The sequence below is a fragment of the Felis catus genome, chromosome C1 (genome assembly GCF_018350175.1).
Source record: "Felis catus isolate Fca126 chromosome C1, F.catus_Fca126_mat1.0, whole genome shotgun sequence".
Classification (NCBI taxonomy): Eukaryota; Metazoa; Chordata; class Mammalia; order Carnivora; family Felidae; genus Felis; species Felis catus.
Window position 1 is genome coordinate 79,076,872 of NC_058375.1, and position 21,188 is coordinate 79,098,059.

At 36.1% G+C, this 21,188-nt stretch overlaps 1 protein-coding gene across 12 annotated transcripts in view; it reads left to right on the plus strand.

The window, feature by feature from the left end:
- Nucleotides 1–21,188, plus strand: part of CCDC18 (coiled-coil domain containing 18) — a 116,610-nt gene that overhangs the window by 17,066 nt on the left and 78,356 nt on the right. For 11 of the 12 annotated variants that reach the window (XM_019837450.3, XM_019837455.3, XM_019837456.3 and 8 more), the window contains 5 exons: nt 9,312–9,408; nt 11,198–11,319; nt 12,272–12,563; nt 14,536–14,660; nt 15,501–15,661. In XM_019837450.3, coding sequence (XP_019693009.1) covers nt 9,312–9,408; nt 11,198–11,319; nt 12,272–12,563; nt 14,536–14,660; nt 15,501–15,661 — 797 coding nt within the window. Of the gene's footprint in view, nt 1–9,311; nt 9,409–11,197; nt 11,320–12,271; nt 12,564–14,535; nt 14,661–15,500; nt 15,662–21,188 lie in introns of those variants that run through there. The other variant, XM_045036215.1, reaches the window with a different exon arrangement.

Genomic DNA, 21,188 nt, shown 5'->3' on the forward strand with positions numbered 1-21,188 from the left:
TCAGTTAAGTGTTCAATTTTGGCTCAGGTCATGATCTCATGGTTCGTGAGTCCAAGCCCCGCATTGGGCTCTATGCTGACAGCTCAGAGCCTGGAGCCTGCTTTGGATTCTGTGTCTCCTTCTTTCTCTGTCCCTCTCCCACTCACACTCTTGTCTCTCTTTCTCAAAAATAAACAAACATTTTTAAAAAATTAAAAAAAAACTTTTAGAACAGAGCGATATAAAAAATACCACAGCTTGTGGGCTGACACCAAAGATATTCTTAGAGGGAAATTTTTAGTCTCCTATGCATATATTGAAATTAATATATGCATGAAAATGAATGAGCTAAAACATCCAATTTATGTAATCAGGAAAAGGACAGTTGAAGAAATCATCAAAAGAAAAATAGGAAATAGAAGTATTGAAATAATATAGGATTAAATGATCGAATAGAAAACAAGGAAACCTTAGAGAAAATCACCAAAACCTAAATCTGGTTCTTTTCATAACGGCCAAACTATTGGGCATCAGACAAAATTAATCAAGGAGACAAAGCACAAAAAACAATATTGGGATTAAAAAGGACTTCTAAAGTATAGATTTAGCTATGGTTTAAGAAAGGGGTGCCTGGGTGACTCAGTCGGTTGGGTGTCCAACTTCAGCTCAGGTCATGACCTCATGGTTTGTGGTTGTGGGTTTGAGCCCGGTGTTGGGTTCTGTGCTGACAGCTTGGAGCCTAGAGCCTGCTTTGGATTCTGTGTCTCCCTTTCTCTCTGCCCCTCCCCTATTCACATTCTCTCTCTCTCTCTCTCTCTCTCTCTCTCTCTCTCTCTCTCAAGAAATAAACATTAAAAAAAAAAAAAAGAAAGAAAGAAGACCAAATACTATGAACCATTTTAGAATGATAAATATGAAAATTTGGACTCAATAAATGATTACTCAACAAAATATAATTTAACAGAACTAACTTAATAAATTGAAAACCTGGATGGAAATATAGCTATTAGAGATATTGAATCAATAGTTAAAGATTTTCCTACAAGAAAGTAATAAACAAAACAAGGGTGATGACAAAAGGAAACAGGCCCATTATGGACCACAGTGGCTAAAATGAAAATAACTCACAATATCAAGTTTTGGCAAACTGTGGAGCCCCTACAATTCTCATATATTTCTAAGAGTATAAATTGGTAGAAACACTTTGGAAAACTTTGCCATTATCTGCTAAAGCTAACATAAGTCACCCTGTGATCTAGCATTTACTGCATCAGAAATGAATGCCTGTATCTATCAAAGGATAGGTGCAAGAGTGTTCAAAGTAGCTTCATTCATAATTGCTAAATGTTAATAATAGAATAAATAAATTGTGTTATATTCACATTATGGAACATATACACTCATGGAAAAGAGCAACTAAAACTATTAACAACATAAGTGAATGTATATCATAGATAATGTAAGCAAAAGAAGCCAGGTGCAAAATATAGTACCTTTCCATAAGAAATCAAGAATAGGTAAAATTCTTGATTCATATATTCTTTAGTATATGGTATTAAAAACTCCAAGTAGTGTTTACCTTTTTTTTTTTTTTTTTTAAATTTTTTTTTTTCAACGTTTATTTATTTTTGGGACAGAGAGAGACAGAGCATGAACGGGGGAGGGTCAGAGAAAGAGGGAGACACAGAATCGGAAACAGGCTCCAGGCTCTGAGCCATCAGCCCAGAGCCTGACGCGGGGCTCGAACTCACGGACCGTGAGATCGTGACCTGGCTGAAGTCGGACGCTTAACCGACTGCGCCACCCAGGCGCCCCACAAGTAGTGTTTACCTTTTTGAGTAAAGAATGTTGGAGGGAATCTTTTGGGTACTTGAATATTCTGTATTTGATCTGGATAGTAATTTTGTGGGTGTATACATATATAAAAACTCATTGACTTAAGACTTCTGCACTTAGTAAAACATTAAAATAAAAACTATTAGTTAAATAAGAAAAAATATACAGAAAATATGTGCAATCTTAATGAAGATTTAAAAATGTGCTCAGATTTGCTTTCATCAGGTATGGTGAGACACACAGACATGGAAATGGCTGTCATGCAGAAGGAATTTTTATAGTCACAAATCCCTAGAAACAGGAGACATGACAGGCCATGTAGGGGGCCACACAGGGAAGCATCAGGGTTGGTCAGGAGACTGAAGGATTTGGGAGGAAAAGAGATGTTTTTGTGGTTTGTGTGGGAAGGCACAGTGAAAGCAGGGAAGGCAGGTTTAGGATTGGCTAGTATGAATAATCTCAGCGGGCTGTAGTGTAAGGCTGTCCTGAGTTGTGTGGTACCTGGTCCTGAGGTAAGTAGGATAGGGGATTATTGGTCCTGAGTGTAAGAGCCAAATAGAGGAGTGAGGAGGAGGCTCTGGATTGATTAGTTTGTTTATGAAAGGTACACTTCCAGGTGAGTAGTTTACTGTCTCTAAGAATTGGCTAACCTTGGGAGGGAGGGCCAGTCTTCCTAGGGTGAGTGAAGTTCAGATGTCAAAACATCAGAATAAAAGACATGATTAATCCAGTGGAGAAAATTATAAAATTTGGTTGCAAGTCTTAAAAGAAGATCTACCTAATGAAGTATACCCCATTACTCACTTTGGCAGCATGTATACTAAAATGAAGTAGATACCATTTTTCTGAAAGGAACCCTAATATAAAAGTGTCACTTTTTCCCAAAATAATTGATACATTTGATATAATTCCCATCAATATCCCAACAGATTTTTGGTAAAACTTAACGAACGGACTGTAAATATTATACCGAAGAGCCAAGGTCCAAGAATAAAGGAGGCAATTTTGAAGCTGTAGACCAAGGTGGAGAGCATGCCTATAGACACCAGGACTTCTGAAGTTAATTAAGTCAATGTGATGTTGGTATAGGAGTAAACCAAAAAATATCAGTGGTATAGAACAGACCCTTTTTAGCAAACATACACACAGTAGAAACTTGATATGTAAGAGGTAGCATTACGAATCAGAGGAAATAATGGAAGAATCAGTAAGTTAAGGTGGGGATGCCTGGGTGGTTAAGTCGATTAAGCGTCTAACTCTTGATTTTGGCTCAGGTCATGATCCCAGTGTGGTTGGATCCAGTACCAAGTTGGGCTCCGAGCTGGGCATGGAGCCTGCTTAAGATTCTCCCTCCTTCTCTCTCTCTGGCTCTCTCTCTCTCTCTCTCTCAGTCTCCCAAAAAAACAAAACAGAACAAAACAAAACAAAAAACCCACCAAGGTTTTGGACAGGCTGCCATCATGTGTTTTTATATGTGGTATATAATAAGAGGGGTACTATGTCATTTATGGAGGAGTGTGCTCCCCAGAATGAATAGCCTGAATCTCCTCATGAGGAAACAGACAAGGTTAAGCAAATATTTAGCAGCATTTATTCACTGATTTACTGAATTTCTCACTGGGTACACATCATCTGGAGAGCAGAAGAGAACCCTAGTTTGATGTGTTTCTCTCATGGTGAAGTACATAGGCTTAAGAAATAGTAGGTAGTTGAGAAAAGAGAGGGGAAGCAGGATGAGAAAATCATGTTGTAGTGATAAGCAACTTCCAAATAGCTTGAGTGGCTGCTGCACATTTATGCCAGTATTAGTCATGGGTTATATACTTGATCACATTGGGAAGTAAAAGAAGGTAGAGTCATTGAATCCAGGGCTTCACAGAAAACACAGAACTGACCATCAGTTTCTGGCTGTTGAAGATCTCATTCCTGTGACTCAATAGCAGTGTCAGAGTAGACCTTTGAGTAACCTGTGTGTGTGTGTGTGTGTGTGTGTGTGTGTGTGTGTGTGTGTGTATGTTTTTACTATCTACTAAACAGAAAATGCCCATATTTCCCTATAAGAAAAAAATTATTTGCATAGCATGATTTTTTTTTTTTAAATGTTTATTTATTTTTGAGAGACAGAGACAGAACATGAGCACAGGAGGGGCAGAGAGAAAGGAAGACACACAATCTGAAGCAGGCTCCAGGCTCTGAGCTGTCAGCACAGAGCCCAATGTTGGGCTCGAACCCACGAACTGTGAGATCATGACCTGAGTAGAAGCTGGATGCTTAACTGACTGAGCCACCCAGGCACCCCATGCATAGCATGATTCTAAACGCACATGTTTTTTATGTATCTTGTCTGACATCTAATTTTGTATCAGTAGTCCAGTGGTTAAGTCCACCTCCTTCTTAGATTCATACATTAAGTTTACTACTTAGTAACTATGAGGGCATGCCTTGAACATATTGTGTAATCTTTCTGGGTCCTAGTTACAGATAAGATAAGGATAATGTCCAGTTTAATGAGTTATGACTCTTTGATTAGGTATGTAAAGCAGCTAAAACTCTCTGTGGCACATAATAGATGTTCAATAAATTTAAGCTATTATTGTAAAAAAAAAAAGTCAGTTTCATGAAAGACTTAACAAACAGCTGAGATATTACAGATTAAAGAAACTAAAGATTTATGATAACTAAAAGCAGTATGTGATCCTAGATCAGAAGGAAAAAAAAGGTCTGTAAAGAACATTATTGGAATAATTGATAACTTACATGTGAATGTACATTAGATAATAGTGTTGTAACAGTTTCAGATTTCTTGAATTTGATAGTTATGGTTATATGAGGCATTGTCTGTGTTCTTAGGATACGTACTAAAGTATTAAAGGTGAAGGTTACTGGGACACCTGGGTGGTTCAGTCAGCTAAGTGTCTGACTTTGGCTCAGGTCATGATCTCAGGGTTCGTGAATTCAAGCCCCGCATTCGGCTCTGTGCTGACAGCTCAGAGCCTGGAGCCTGCTTCAGATTCTGTGTCTCCCTCTCTCTCTCTGCTCCTGCCCTGCTCACACTCTTCTCTGTCTCTCAAAAAGTGAATGAACATTAAAAAAATATTAAAATAAAATAAAGGTGAAGGTTACTAATTACTCTAGAATGTAGTTCAGTACAAAAAAAATCTCTCAAGTGAGAGACATGGGCAGTTGTGGCAAAATGTCAAAAATTGGCGAATCTGCATTAAGGAGTACCTGTTTGAAATTTAAAAAACAAAAAAGTTCAAAAACTGTGGCTGGGAGAATTAATTATTGATTTTAAAAATTAGATCCCAGCTTTGAACTTGTAGGAGTACTGACAATACTGACTCTATCTTTGGCCTTCCATCTTGTTCATGTTCACTGGATTACCTCTCTTGGGGCTTATGTGTTCCAGGACCCTTGGAGATTAATATACGTACCTTTTAGAAATGCCCATCAAGGTAGGGATGAGGAGAGGCTTGCTTTGGCCTCCCAGGAATCTGTAAGAAATAACATAGTCTTTTCCCTTTCTGACATACAGGTAGTGCCTCAAGGTTTGATTAAAGGTTAGCTGTCAGGTGCATGCAATCTTTTGAAATACATACAAACCCTTTGATCTCACTACAGTGCTCTTCCCACTCCACTCCATGTGTCCCCTTGCTTTATTAAACCTATAGGCTAAGGTCTGGACTTTGTGGAGAATAGCTGCAGTGCTATGTGAATTTTTGCTGGTGGATATCTCCTCTCCCCACCACCCCTCTCCTGCATTAAGTTACCTTGAATAAAACTTCAAAACTGTATGGAATGATTAAGTGTCAGACTTTGGCTCAGGTCATGATCTCTGTTGGTGAGTTCGGGCCCCACATTGGTGCTGTGCTGACAGCTGAGAGCCTGGAGCCTTCTTCGGATTCTGTCTCTCCCTCTCTCTCTGCCCTACCCCCACTTGCACTCTGTCTCTCTCTGTCTCTCAAAATGAATAAATGTTAAAAAAAATTAAAAAAAAATTACAATGAGGTTGTAAAAATACAATCACTTAACACTATTAGATGGGCATAAGTTTTTAATTTGGTGATAATTATAATAATTTAGCATTCACTATATGGAAATACTTTTCTTAGTGCTTTAAGTGTATAACTCGTTTACTCTTCAAACAATCATAGAATATTGACAACATCCTCATTTTACAGATGAAGAAACTGAATTTGAGAGAGATTGAGAACACACAGAAAGTGGTACAGTGAGAATTTAAACCCAAACACTGTAGTGCTACGGCCTGCTAGATTGAATGCCATGCCAGAAGTAGTAGTGCAAAATGCTTAAGAGTTTTTGGAAACAGGTTATATTCCCTGTAATCTATGAGATCTTAGTCAAGTTACTTAACCTGTGACTGCCTCATTTTTGGTACTTCATTATAGATTGTTGAGAGGCTGAAGTAGGTTATTTTATTATTATATACTGTTTTCTCTAAGCATGGGTGAAGGTGTAGTAGTACAGCAGAAACTCTTACACACATTTTTGGTTGGGAATGTAAATTGATAGTGCTGCTGTACCACTTTTTAAAAAAAGGTTTCAGGGGTGCTTGGGTGGCTCAGTTGGTTAAGCATCCAAGATGCTTGATTTCTGCTCAGTTTATGATCTCATATTTTGTGAGTTCAAAATGTCCGCAGTGTGAAGCCTGCTTGGGATTCTCTGTATCCCTTGCTCTCCGCCCCTCCCCCACACACGGTTGCTCACTTGCTTGCTGTCTCTCTCAAAAAATAAATAAACCAGGGATGCCTGGGTGACTCAATCAGTTAAGTGTCTGACTTTGGCTCAAGTCATAATCTCTCAGTTTGTGAGTTGCTAGCCCTGCCTTGGATTCTGTGCTGACAGCTCAGAGCCTGGAGACGCCTTCAGATTTTGTGTCTTGTCTCCCTCTCTCTGTGCCCCTCACCCACTGTGCTCTGTCTTTCCCTCTCAAAGGTAAATAAACATTAAAAAAAAAAAAACTTAAAAAAAACTGATAAAAAAGGTTTCATAAAGCTAAAGGTGCTCCTACCTTGTACCTTCAACTTGGAAATACCTTTTGGAAAATATTTAGCAATTCAGCTCTTGTTTATTTAAACACATTTTTTTTTTTAGTATATGTGCTGCCGAAGCGAGCACATAAACACATTTTTTTTTTAATGTTTACTTATTTTTGAGACACAGAGAGACAGAGCATGAACGGGGGAGGGTCAGAGAGAGAGGGAGATACAGAATCCGAAACAGGCTCCAGGGCCTGAGCTGTCAGCACAGAGCTCTTGTTTATTTTAAAGAAACTCTCCCACATACTGCCAAGAAGCTGTGCACTGGGATGTTCACTGCAACATGTTTGTATTAGCTGGAAACAACCTCAATGTCTATCAAATAAAAAATGTACAAAATAAATTATACTATTTTCATGCAATAGAATAGTATGCCCTAGATTTTAAAAAATGAACTATAGTCAGGGTGCCTGGGTGGCTCGGTCGGTTGAGCATCCGACTTCGGCTCAGGTCATGATCTCACGGCTTGTGAGTTTGAGCCCTACATCAAGCTCTGTGCTGACAGCTCAGAGTTTGGAGTCTGCTTCAGATTCTGTGTTTCCCTCTCTCTCTGCCCTTAACCCACTCACATTCTGTCTCTGTCTCTCTCAAAAATAAACATTAAAAAAAATTTTTTTAAATGAACTATAGTCACAAAGATGAACATAGATCTTGAATGATACTGAATAAAAGCAATCTACAGAAGGATATATATAGTGTGATGCTATAAATATATATAGGGTGATCATATAAAGTATAAAAACATGGGAAGAAACTATGATGTTTTATTGAATATAAGATTACACAGATCTTAAGGTGCATCATTATTTAGGTAATCAGTAAGAAAAATATCACCGTGAAACTATTATATACCATTAATTATAAAATACATACCAATTTTAGAGGTGTTAAAATAATGAAAATAATGTGCCTCTTGGAATAAGTGAACTGGGATGTATTACTTGTGGGTTTAGGTGAACATGTGAACATACAAAATGTTTTGTAATAAAAAAAAAAAGACTACGGTTACCTTTGGAAGAAGTCAGGGGAATGGGATTTGGAAGGGACACAGGGACCACAGCTCTGTAATGTCTATAATGTTTGCTTAAAGTAAAAAATGCTACATGAAACAAAAAAAAGAAGATTCATTAAAGCTTGATTGGGAGTGCATGGATGTTTATGTATACTTTTCTGTATGGCTAAAATCTGTCTTTGCTTTTTTTTAATCGGTGGTGAGGAAGAGTAGGTAAGTGTAAAAGTGGATTAGTTTGTCTTAAAAGCAAGGACGAGAGAGGAAAGCATATCAGTGGAGGGTTTTGTTTAAGTGAGAAATACAGGTATCCTTTGCCCTCTGAGCTCTATTTATGCAAACTATGTAATGGAATATATTCTCTTAGATTTTTAGATAAATCCCTTATTATTTAAACTCTTACCAGGGCACGTGGGTGGCTCAGTCGGTTAAGTGTCCGACATCGGCAAGCCCTGTGTCAGGCTCTGACAACAGTTCAGAGCATGCTTTGGATTCTGTGTCTCCTTCTCTTTCTGCCCCTCCCCACTTGCACTCTGTCTCTCAAAAATAAACATTTAAGAAAATATTTAAGCCATTACCATTTATCTAAAACTTTGGAACCAGATAGACACTTTGATATCCACAGTTGCTATCCAAACTTAAGTACTACATATATTTAGAAAGTAAGAGATACTTCCACTGAATTTGTAAACCAGTAGAGAAGAGACTGAAAGTATAGAAGATAGAGTTAAGTCCCTGAAAGGGGAAGAGCTGAGGTCTAGAGTGTAGAGAAATTCACTCTTGATAAGAGTAGAGTCACTAACTACCCTTACAGTGGAATGAATATGATGAGAGGAGGTTTAAATAATAGAATAATTTTTAGAGGTAGCTATGAAATTGACTACATTGGCCCAATTGTCTCAACTCAGTGTGAAAAGTATGAGGAAAGGTCAGGGTCAACTAAGACAGTGCTTCATAGTGGGTAGATTTTTTTGTTCAGATTTTTACATCTTTTGGAAGTTACTACTGTCTTTTGAAATACCTTTTTGAAAATTTACTTGCCCTTTGCAAAGGTCGCAGGATTTACCGAATATTTTTAATATACTAGACCATGGATTGATTCTGTAATATTTTGAAATTCTGATTTTTGAGTTTATACGGCCTAGGCTGCTTCCCTGATCTTTTCCAGATAGAGAAAAAAATTGCTAACACATAAGAATGTATGTATGTTTCAAAGTTTATGTGGTGCTTTATATTTTATTTTTCATATTGATACAGTGAGGAAATTATTGTAGTCTCTATTCTTTATTTTGCAGCTTAAGCTCAATACTCTTTTTTAGTACTGCTTGTCTCTAATTATTTCTTATAATAAAATATAGGTTACTTTGGAGTTTCACTAGTTAAATGCAGAGCATTCTTTACTTTTATTCTCCCTTTTTAAATTTTAGAGCTGAACGACAAAGGAATGAAGCACTATATAATGCTGAAGAGCTGAGTAAAGCTTTCCAACATTATAAAGAAAAAGTGGCTGAAAAACTGGAAAAGGTAAGAAGCAGTTGTGCAAATTCAGTTTTTTTGGAACTGTCCATATTCTAAAAATAAAAATAGACATAAATAGAATGTATTTGTTTATAGTTAAAGTGGGGAATAATTTTTATGACCTTGTAATAAAATCATTGGAATAAAGAATTGTAAATATTGGCTAAGGCTGGTGTTCATAATCTTATAATGAGCAGAAACTTTTTTATCAAAGTGGGAAAAGAATGGAGACAAGGGGAAGAACAAAATACAGAGAAAGAAAAGAATACGGAGAAAGATGAGGTGAGTGAGCAGAGGTTGGAGCTGTAGAAGTAGAAGCAGAAAATTTGTTCCTATCACCTCCATAAAAATGAAGACAGAGTAGATTGTATAGCCTTCAGTTGTCTCCCTGGACCTACCACCCTGAGAGGATCTTACTCCTTCCTCTCAAAGGGAAAATTCCTTTAACAGATTCTACATGGTAGTATAGTGACTTTATTACATTCACTTAATATTTTCAAGTCATATGGATAATAAAACCTGTTTGGAGGAAGGCCACATGTTGAGTATTCAGACATTGAGCTCAGAAGAGAGGTCTGGTTGATAGATACTAACATGAGAGAATTCCATCTTGAGATAGTAATTGAAAAAGAGAAAGTTAATGATTCTGTTCAAAGAAAGGTAGAAGGGTAGAAGAAATATTATTATTAAAAGTTTAATAAGAAAGAAATACCATATGATTTCACTTATATGTGGACTCTAAAAGATAAACAAACAAAAAGCAGAAACAGACCCATAAATACAAAGAACTGATGAGGTGTTGGGCAAAATTGGTGAAGGGGAGTGGGAGATACAGACTTCCAGTTATGGCATGTGGAAGTCACAGGCATCCAAGGTACAGCATAGGGAATATAGTCAATTGTATTATAATAGTATATGTAGCGTCAGATGATAGCTACACTTGTGAGCACAGCATAATGCATAGAGTTGCTGAATCACTGTATTGTACACCTGAAACTAATGTGACATTGTTTGTCAACTATATTTCAATGAAAAATTCTTAAAATCCCGTCAGATACTGTTCTTAAGTGTAAATTAATCAGATCACTGTTTTGAAGGCCTTGGAGAAGATCCCTGTGGGAATGAAATTTTGTAGGAGGGATTTTTAATAAGGTAATTTGTCGGGGGAGATAGAATACCTAGCAGGGGTAATATGTTCAGGGAGAGGGAGGACTTTATAGAGGAAAGAGAAAAATGTTAAGATGATTTTTTTTCCACATTTCTCCTTAGGATTATCAGTTCAAACCACACTCAGTAGGTACCTCTAGTTAGGTCGATGTAACAGAGGCAGATCTGCCTGTTCTGTCACTGCCACCACTCTCACCTGAGTGCTTGATTTTTATCTGGTTTAGATTTGGACTGTAATTTCAGTGGGAGTATCTTGTGGCTAAAATTTCAAAAGTTATTTCTCCATAACATTTGCAGCATAGTTAGCCTTTAGTTAATTTCATGCAGCATCCCTGCATAAATTGCTTGCTTTGCTCCCGCGAGGCCAGAATGCTTCCTGTCGGGTGATAGTGCCATTGCCCCTCTGTCATAGGCTCTCAACCATTTCTGGACAGGTGGTGGCATCCCCCTCCTCGTCCTTTGTTACTGCCCGTCACTTTGCTCCTTTCACTACAAGGCTGGGGACTTAAACGTGTGAAATACTTACTCTACTCTCCTGCTTATTTCTGAAGTCACTACTTTTTGGTTTGAAACACCTAAAATTTATGACTACAGTAGTATGTCCACTTAAAACAAATTATTGTTTTAGGTTCAAGTTGAAGAAGAAATATTAGAGAAAAATCTAATTAGCTGTGAAAAAGAAAATAAAAGGCTGCAGGAAAAGTGTGGTGTATATAAAAGTGACCTTGAAATTCTGAAAGAAAAATTAAGGTACAGTATCTTGTTATGGAAAAAGGAGTTTTGTGTGGAAATGGAGAAAGAACTGAAACGTTTTAAAATAGAATATTTTGTATATTGTAATTGTGGCCTTAAATTACATAGAAAGCTAGGTTTCATGACTGCAATTGTTTTCTGGGTATAATGTTAGGATTTTTAATGAATAAAATGTGTTGATATTAATATACTTGCAAATATAGAGTGATATGATCAACATATTTGCTTTGCATATATTTAGAGAAGATGAACACAAACATATATGAAAATATTACTGCCTAGTAATCTGTTAATGGTTGATTACTATCTTTTAGAGTTGTGGCTAATAGTTCATGATTTTTCCTTATATAACCTAAAACTTTCTTGAAGTTGCAATATGTTGAATTAGGATGTGGGAGTTAGATCTCCTGTCTTATACTTTTATAAAGGGAGCACAAGTGCTTCAAAGATAATGGAGTTATCCTGCCTTCCTCCTTACTATGAGACACTGGGAAAGTTTTATAACCTTTATATACCTTAGTTTCCTTATCTATAAACAGAGAATGATAATCGTGCTACCCACATAAAGTTGTGAGTGCCTGGCATGCAGAAAGTAGGTACTCAGTAAATGTGAGCAGGTATTATTATTTCAGAATTAAAGCTTTAAAATATTTTATTTTTTGAAAATTTTTAAATGTTTTTATTTGTTTATTTTTTAATATAATTTATTGTCAAGTTGGCTAACATATAGTGTATACAGTGTGCTCTTGGTTTTGGGGATAGAGTCCTGTGATTCATCGCTTATATACAACACCCAGTTCTCATCCCAACAAGTGCCCTCCTCAATGCCCGTCACCCATTTTTCCCCTCCCCACCCCCTGCTTTAAAATATTTTAAAAGTGAGATTAACTGGGATTTACTGAAAATAAATATATATTTTGTTTTCATTTTTATGTTTTTTTCTTCATAGGCAGTTAAAAGAGGAAAATAACAATGGAAAAGAAAAATTAAGGATCATGGCAGTGAAAAATTCAGAAGTTATGGCACAACTAACTGAATCTAAGCAAAGTATTCTGAAGCTAGAGAGTGAGTTAGAAGACAAAGAGGAAGTACTGAGAGAAAAATTTTCTCTAATGAATGAAAACCGAGAATTAAAGGTCCGTGTTGCAGCACAGAATGAGCGACTGGATTTGTGTCAGCAAGAAATAGAGAGTTCAAGGGTGGAACTGAGAAGTCTGGAAAAAGTTATGTCCCAGTTGCCAGTAAGTATGGATGAAAAGGAAACTTTTACTCAAGTGCTTTATAAGAGATCATCATTTTGTGGTTGCTTTATTAGCTTTTACTTTATGTTTTTTTTACATATCTCTACTTTCAGTAATGAATTTCTTTTCTACCTAATCCCTTTTCTTTTTCTGCTCCTACCCTTTCTTAGTCTCTCAGACGCCCTATGTAAGAATGGCACAGGATTTTTAAAAAACAGCTTTATTCAAGTAATATTTGTATACCACAGAATTCACCCATTTTAATTGTACCATTCAGTGATTTTTAGTAAACTTACAAGTTTTGGAGCAATCACTGCAGTCCAGTTTTCAGTTTACCGTTCAGAAGATTCCTTCACCACACTCACCCCTAGGGAACCACTAATGTATTTTCTGCCTCTAGAGATTTGTCTTTTTTGGATTTTTCATATAAATGAAATTGTACAATATATGGTCTTTAGCTTTCTAAAAATTTTTGAGGATCATTCATTGTGATATATATCAGTACTCCATATCACTTTATTGTTGAATATTATTCAATTGTATGGATACACCACATTTTATTTAACTGTTCACCAATAAGTAGATAGATATTTGGGTTGCTTCCATGTTTGGACTATTATGAACAATACTGCTACGAACATTTGCATACAAGTCTGTGTGTGGACATAGTTTCATTTCTCTTGAGTACATACCTAGGAATGGAATTGCTGGGTCATATGGTAAAGTTGTACTGAACTGTTTTCCAAAGTGGCTATACCATTTTACATTCTCACCAGGAATGTCTGAGAGTTCCTGTTTTTCTACAACCTAGCCAACATTTGTTATTGTCTGTCTTTTAGATTTATAGCCATCTTAGTGGGTGTGATGTGGTATCACATTGTGGTTTTAATTTACATTATTCTAATGACTAACAATGTTGAGCAACTTTTCGTGTACTTATTAAAATGTTTTTATGATAGCAGATGGCCATCATTTCTCTTTCAGTTACATATATAACTATATATATAAGTGAGATTAGAAAGAAGGTTAAGTATAACTATGTCAGAAATCTGTTACTGATAATTGTAAAATAAAGGTGAGATCAGGAGAAAACTATATAAATGTGTCATGGCTGATTTCAAATATGTATATATTTTTTAATTTTAAGTTTATTTATTTTGAGAGAGAGAGAACACAAATGAGGGAGGGTCAGAGAGAAGGAGAGACGGAATCCCAAGCAGGCTCCACACCATCAACGCAGAGCCTGACGCAGGGCGTGAACTCACAAGTGGTGAGATCCCAGCCGAGATCAAGAGTTGGATGCCTAACCAACTGTGCCACCCAAATGCCCCGGTTTCAAATATATTTGGATGGGTGGTAGACTTACCAATTTTATTTCTTTGACTCTTACCTATTTTATTTTATTTTTAAAAATACAGCAAGGGCACCTGGGTGGCTCATTTGGTTGAGCATCTGACTTCAGCTCAGGTCATAATCTCAGGGCTCGTGGGTTTGAGCCTTACATCGGGCTTTGTGCTGACAGTGCAGAGCCTGCTTCAGATTCTCTGTCTCTGTCTCTTTCTCTCTCTTTGCCCCTCCCTCACTTGTGCGCGCGCTCTCTCTCTCTCTCTCTCTCTCTCTTTCTCTCTCCCTCCCCTTCACTCTCCCTCACTCTCAAAAATAAATAAACATTAAAAAAAATTAAAAATATAGCTAAAGTGTTTTGGAAAATACTACATGTGCTTCTGTTGTTTTTCACATAATGTTATATTATGTGATACCTCCATAATGATTTATATAATGCGGGTTTATTTTAACTATTGTGATTTTTCTGTTATCTCAGTATTTCATAATGTATTTTTACATTTATCCTGTTGACGGACATTAGGTTGTTTCTATTAAATTCACACAATTTTTCAAAATTGGAGTTCTGAATAAAACAATTGCATCATAGATATTGTAAGTTTATGTATGTCTCTTTTTAAATTTGCAGTTAAAAAGTGAAGTGTTTGGTTTTAAATCACCTCTTTCTAAGCACCAGATGAGTAGTTTGTCAAACAAGGAAGACAATTACATTGGCTGCTGTGAGGCAAATAAAATGTTGATTTCAGAATTGAGGTATGGCTTTCAGATGCTGAAGTTGTAGTAAATACAGTGGTTTTTTTTAAATTGGCAGTTAAATTAAAATCCTTAATTGAGAAGATGAAAAATATATAGAAAAGTTCATCCAGTATTAAAACAAACAACTGTGTTTCCAGAACTAAGACTTGATTCTTCTTAACATTCTGTGATATTTTTTCAAATGTGTTCAAGTAAAACATAAAACATTACAGGGTGGATAATACCCATTGATCTTTCCCACTAGTCTCATTCTCCTCTTAAGAATACACCATCATGAACTGGGTACGTATTCTTCCATCCATTTTGTGTATGTTTACATTCACACATACATGCAAAATATATATGCTTATATTGTTTGTAATTTTGCTTTTTTACTCAGCATTATTTTTTAAATTCATACATGTTGAGGTGGGTAGTTAGAGTTACCAATCAATGGGTGGATTAGTGTAGGTAGTTTTAATAGCTGTATAGGAGTCTGTCCTAGAACTGTGTCACCTAGAACTGTAGTTTTCTTCTGTTACAAACAGTGCTGCAAAGTACATACCTTTATGTGTTGCCTTATACAATATGCCAGAGTGTCTCTAGTGTATATTCCTAAAAGTGAAAGTGCTGGGTTATAGCATGTGTACATTTTTACTGTTACTAGGTACTATCAAGTTTTTAAAGTAGCTGTGCCAGTTTACATTCCCATCAGTGGTATATGAGAATTTCTACATCCTGCCCAAGAGTTAACTAATATCAGAGTTTTAAAATTTTTGCCAACTTGAAAGGTAAAAATGGTGGGAGATATTTATATAGATCTTTCTAATGGTTTTGGTGTATTTTGTTTTGTTCCAGGATTAAACTTGCAATAAAGGAGGCAGAAATTCAAAAGCTTCAGGCAAACCTGGCCGCGAATCAGTTATCTCAGAATCTTATTGCTTGTAATGACAAACAAGAAAGTGGCAAATTAAATAGTGTAGAGACAGAACCGGTAAAACTAGGAGGTAATCAATTAGGTGAGTGTATTAAATTCTTTTTTTAATTTAAAAAAAATTTTTTTTTTAATTGATTTTTGAAGGAGAGAGATGGAGCATGAGCGGGGGAGGAGCAGAGAGAAAGGGAGACACAGAATCCGAAGCAGGCTCCAGGCTCTAATGCTGTCAGCACACAGCCTGTCGTGGGGCTCGAACTCATGAACCGTGAGATTATGACCTGAGCCAAAGTCGGACACTCAATCAACTGAGCCGCCCAGGCGCCCCTAAATCAAATTCTTTAATTCTGAGTTGTTTATGATAGTTTTTTAGAGAAATGGATTATCAGATGTTTAGTTTGTATTATCAGTAATCTGTTATTACTAGTTATGGGTTGGTAAGATAGCAAGAATTTCAAAATTGTTGAACTTTGCATTATTCTTTAAAAATGATAAAGCTACCCCTGGGTGGCTCAGTCAGGTAAGCGTCCAACTCTTGATTTCGGCTCAGGCCGTGATCTTACGATTTGTGAGTTTGAGCCCCATGTTGGGTTCTCTGCTAACAGTACAGAGCCTGCTTGAAATTCTCTGTCTCCCTCACTACTCCTCCCTCTCTCTCAAAAACAAATTTAAAAAAACATCAAAAAATGTAGTTTACTGAAGTAAAATTTACTAGTAGGATACACCCATTTAAAATAACAAAGTTTGAAATGTTTTATCAAATGTATATTTTTTCATGTTTATACCCTTGTAACTATCACCACAATTAAAATATCTAACATTTCCATCAGAAGACTTACAAATGACCAACAGACACATTAAAAAAATGTTCAACATCACTGATCGTCAGGGAAATGCAAATCAAAACCTCCATAAGACATCATCTCACATCTATCAGAATGGCTAAAACCTAAAACACAAGGAATAACAAGTGTTGTTAAAGATGTAGAGAAAAAGCAACACTCGTGCACTGTTGGTAGGAGTGCAAACTGGTATAGCCACTGTGGAAAACAGTATGGAGTTTCCTCAAAAACAAAACCAAGAGCACACTGTATATACACTGTATGTTAGCTAACTTGGCAATAAATTGTATTTAAAAAAAAAATTAAAAATCACCGTATGATCCAGTAATTCCACTACTGGGTATTTACCCAAAGAAAACAAAAATATTAATTCAAAAGATACATGCACTCCTATGTTTATTGTGGCATTACTTACAATAGCCAAGATATGGAAGCAACCTAAGTTTCCACTGATAGAAGAATGGGTAAAGAAGATGTGGTATGTATATATGTGTGTGTGGAATATTACACATACTGGAATATTACTCAGCCATAAAAAGAAATGAAATTTTGCCTTTTGCAACAGCATGAATGGACCTAGAGGATACAATGCTAAATAAAGTATATCAGACAGAGAAAGACAAATACCATATGATTTTATTCATATGTGGAATTTAAGAAACAAACCAAATGAACAATGAAAAACAGACCAAAAAATCTCTCTTAAATATGGAGAACAAACTGGTGGCTGCTAGACTGGAAGTGGGTGGAAGAAAGAGTAAAATAGATAAAAGGGTATTAAGAGTGCACTTATCATGATGAGCCCTGAGTAATGTGTAGAAATGTTGTATTACCATATTGTACACCTGAAGCTAACATAACACGCTATGTTAATTATACTGAAAAACAAAAACAAAAAAAGCCATTTTCCTAAGGATCCCTTATACTCCTTAATTTTCTTTGGGTTCAATTCTGTCTTTAACTTTTCTTAAAATGAATGCTTAGATTATTGATTTTAAACCTTATATAACTATTTAAGGGTATAAAATACTTCTCTTTAGGCAATGCTATACCTGCATCCCACTAATTTTTATATATTGCATTTTCATTTTATTCACTTCAAAATATCTTATAATATCTCTTGTGTGTATTTATTTCCAAATATTTAGAATTTTCCAGGTGTCCTTTTGTTATTAGTAGTGGACATTAAGTTGTTTCTAATAACCTAATTCATGAATGAACCTGATTTCAGTTCTTAAAAATGTTTTGAGATTTAGTTTATTGGCCAGCATATGGACTATCTTGATGATTGTTTTAAATGCACTTGAAAAAATTGTGTATTCTGGGGACTATTGGGTAGAGTGAACTTCAATCATATTAAACTTATTTATAGAAGCTTGAGTCTTCTTTCCCCCTAGTGATTTTCTGTGTACTTGTTCAATTACTGAGAAAAAAATCTTGAAATCTTCAGATATGTATGTGAGTTTGTTAATTTATCCTTTTAGTTCTGTGAGTCTGAACTCTGCTTTACCTAAAATTAATATAGTTACTCTATCTGGGGCACCTGGGTGACTCAGTCGGTTAAGTGCCCGACTTCTGCAGGTCATAATCTCACGATCCATTGAGTTTGAGCCCCGGGTCGGGCTCTGTGCTGATAGCCCAGAGCCTAGAGCCTGCTTCGAGTTCTGTGTCTCCCTCTCTCTGCCCCTCTTCTACCCCTGCTCACACACTGTCTCTCTCTGTCTCTCTCAAATATAAACAGACATTTAAAAAATGTGTTAATATAGTTACTTGAGCTAATTTTTTATTGGTATATAATTGACATATAATATCATATTAGTTTTAGGTGTATGTCATAATGATGTGATATATGTGTATATTTTGAAATGATAACCACAATAATAAGTCTATGTAACATCCGTCATCACAGATAAGTAACAAATTTTGGGGAGGGATGAGAGCTTTTAAGATCTACTCTCAGGGTAACTGGGTGGCTCAGTCATTGAGCATCCGACTTCGGCTCAGGTCATGATTTCATGGTTTGTGAGTTCGAACCCCACGTCAGGCTCTGTGCTGACAGCTCAGAGCCTGGAACCTGCTTCAGATTCTGCGTACCCCCACCCTCTCCGCCCCACCCCTGCTTGTGCTCTCTCTCTGTCTTTCAAAAATGAATAAATGTAAAAAAAAATTTTTACGATCTACTCTCAACAAGTTTCAAATATATATTATTGACTATAGTTACCATGTTGTATATTATATCTATACCCAGGACTTGTTTATCTTATAACTGAAAGTTTGTACCTTTTGACCACATTTACCCATTTTCCCCACCACTAACCCCTACCTCTGGCAAATAACACTCCGTTCTATGAGTTTGTTTCATTTGTTTGTTTGTTTTTATATTTCACATATAAGTGAGATCATACAGTATTTGTCTTTCTCTGCCTGGCTTTTCATTTAACCTAATGTCCTCAAGTTCATCCATATTGTCACAAGTAAAAAGATGTCTTTTTGGGGCACCTGGGTGGCTCAGTTGGTTGAGCGACTGACTTCAGCTCAGGTCATGATCTCATGGTTTGTGAGTTCGAGCCCCACGTTGGGCCCTGTGCTGACAGCTCAGAGCCTGGAGCCTGCTTCAGATTCTGTGTCTCTGTCTCTCTCTGCCCCTCCCCTGCTCATGCTCTGCCTATCTCTCAAAAGTAAATAAACATTAAAAAAAAAGTCCTTTTTATGGCTAAATAGTATTTCTGTGTGTGTGTGTGTGTGTGTGTGTGTGTGTGTGTGTGTGTGTGTGTGCTACCTTGTATTTATCCATGCATCTGTCAGTGGATGCTTAGATTACTTCCATGACTTGGCTATTGTAAATAATGCTGCAATGTACATGAGTGCAGATAGTGATTTCATTTCCTTCAGGTAAATATTCAGAAGTGGAATTACTGCATATGTGGTAGCTCTATTTTTAATTTTTAAAAGCAATTCCATATTGTTTTCCATAGTGGCTCTACCAGTTTACATGTTCACCAACAGGGCACAAGGTTTCCCTTTTCTCCACATCTTCACCAACGCTTATTTCTCATCTTTTTGATGATAGCCATTTTTGTAGGTGTGAAGTGATACCTTATTGTGATTATGATTTGCATTTCTTTGATGATTAGTGGTGTTGAACATCTTTTCATGTGTCTATTGGCCATTTGTATATCTTCTTTGGAAAAATGTCTTATTTAGATCTTCTGCCCATTTTTAATTGTTTTTTTTTTTTTTTTGCTATTGGGTTATATGAGTTTTTATGCATTTTGGATATTAATCCCTTATCAGATATAGATTTACAAATATTTTCTCCCATTCTGTAGATTGTCTTTTCATTTTGTTGATGGTTTCTTTTGCGGTACAGAAGCTTTTTAGTTTGATATAGTCCCACTTATTTTTACTTTTTTGCTTTTGCTTTTGGTGTTGAATCCAAAAATTACCATCACCAGGACTGATAGATCTAAGAGCTTTTTACTTATGTTTTCTTCCAGAAGTTTTATGTTTTAGGTTTAATATTCAAGTCTTTAAACCATTTTAAGTTGATTTTTGTCTACTTAAGATAGTGGTCTAGTTTCATTCTTTTGCATATGGCTGTTCAGTTAACCCAACACTGTTTATTAAAAAGACTGTCCTTTCCCTATTGTATGTTCTTGACTCCTTTGTTGTAAATTAATTTACCTTTATTTTGAGAGAGAGGGAGGGAGGGAGGCAGGGAGAGAATGAGGAGGGGAAGGGCAGAGAAAGAGGGAAAGAGAGAGAATCCCAAGCAGGCTGCATGCTGTCAGTGCAGAGCCCAATTCAGGGCTTGATCCCATGAACCGTGAGGTCATGACCTGAGCTGAAATCAAGAGTTGGACAACTGACTGAGCTACCCAAGCACCCCATATGTCTGTTTTTAATGCCAGTACCATACTGTTTTGATTACTATGGTTTTATAATACAGTTTGAAATTAGGAAGTGTGACGCCTTCAGCTTCGTTTTACTTTCTCAAGATTAGTTTAGCTATTTGGGGTCTTTTGTGGTTCCATACAAATTTTAGGATTTGTCTTTTGTTCTATAAAAAAAAAATGCCATTGGGATTTTGATGGGGGTTGAATTAAATCTTTAGATTTAGGTAGTATGGAGATTTTCACAGTATTTTTCCAGTCCATGAACATGAACTATCTATTAATTTGTGTCTTCAGTTTCTTTCATCAGTGTCTTATAGTGTTTAGTGTACAAATCTTTCCCCTCCTCAAATTTATTTTTAGATATTTTCTTTTTGGGTCAATTATAAATGGGATTGTTTTCTTAATTTTCTTTCTGATCATCACTCCAGCTGTGTTTGAGTTTTCCTGGTATGACTTTTTTCATCCTTTTAGTCTGTATTTTTTATAGATAAAGTGAGTTTCTGATAGAGAGCATATAATTGGTTCTTGCTTTTATATTCTAACATTTTTTGCTCATTCAGTGGAATGTTTAGACACATTTAATGCAACTATTGGTCTTTTTTGGGTTTAAGTTTATCACCTTGGTATTTGTTTATTATTTATTCTAATGGCCTTTATTCATCTCTCCTGCCTTCTTTTAGATCAATTATATTTTAGTATTCTATTTTTTTTAAATCTTCACTATTGATTAGTTAACTATACTTCTTTACTTTCTTAGTAGTTGCCCTACTGGTTAATTTATGTATCTTTAATTTATCATTGTCTGTCTTCAAATATGATTGGCTTCTGGCAGGAGGAATGACAGCAGAGAGAATTAGCTATCAAAGTGATTAGA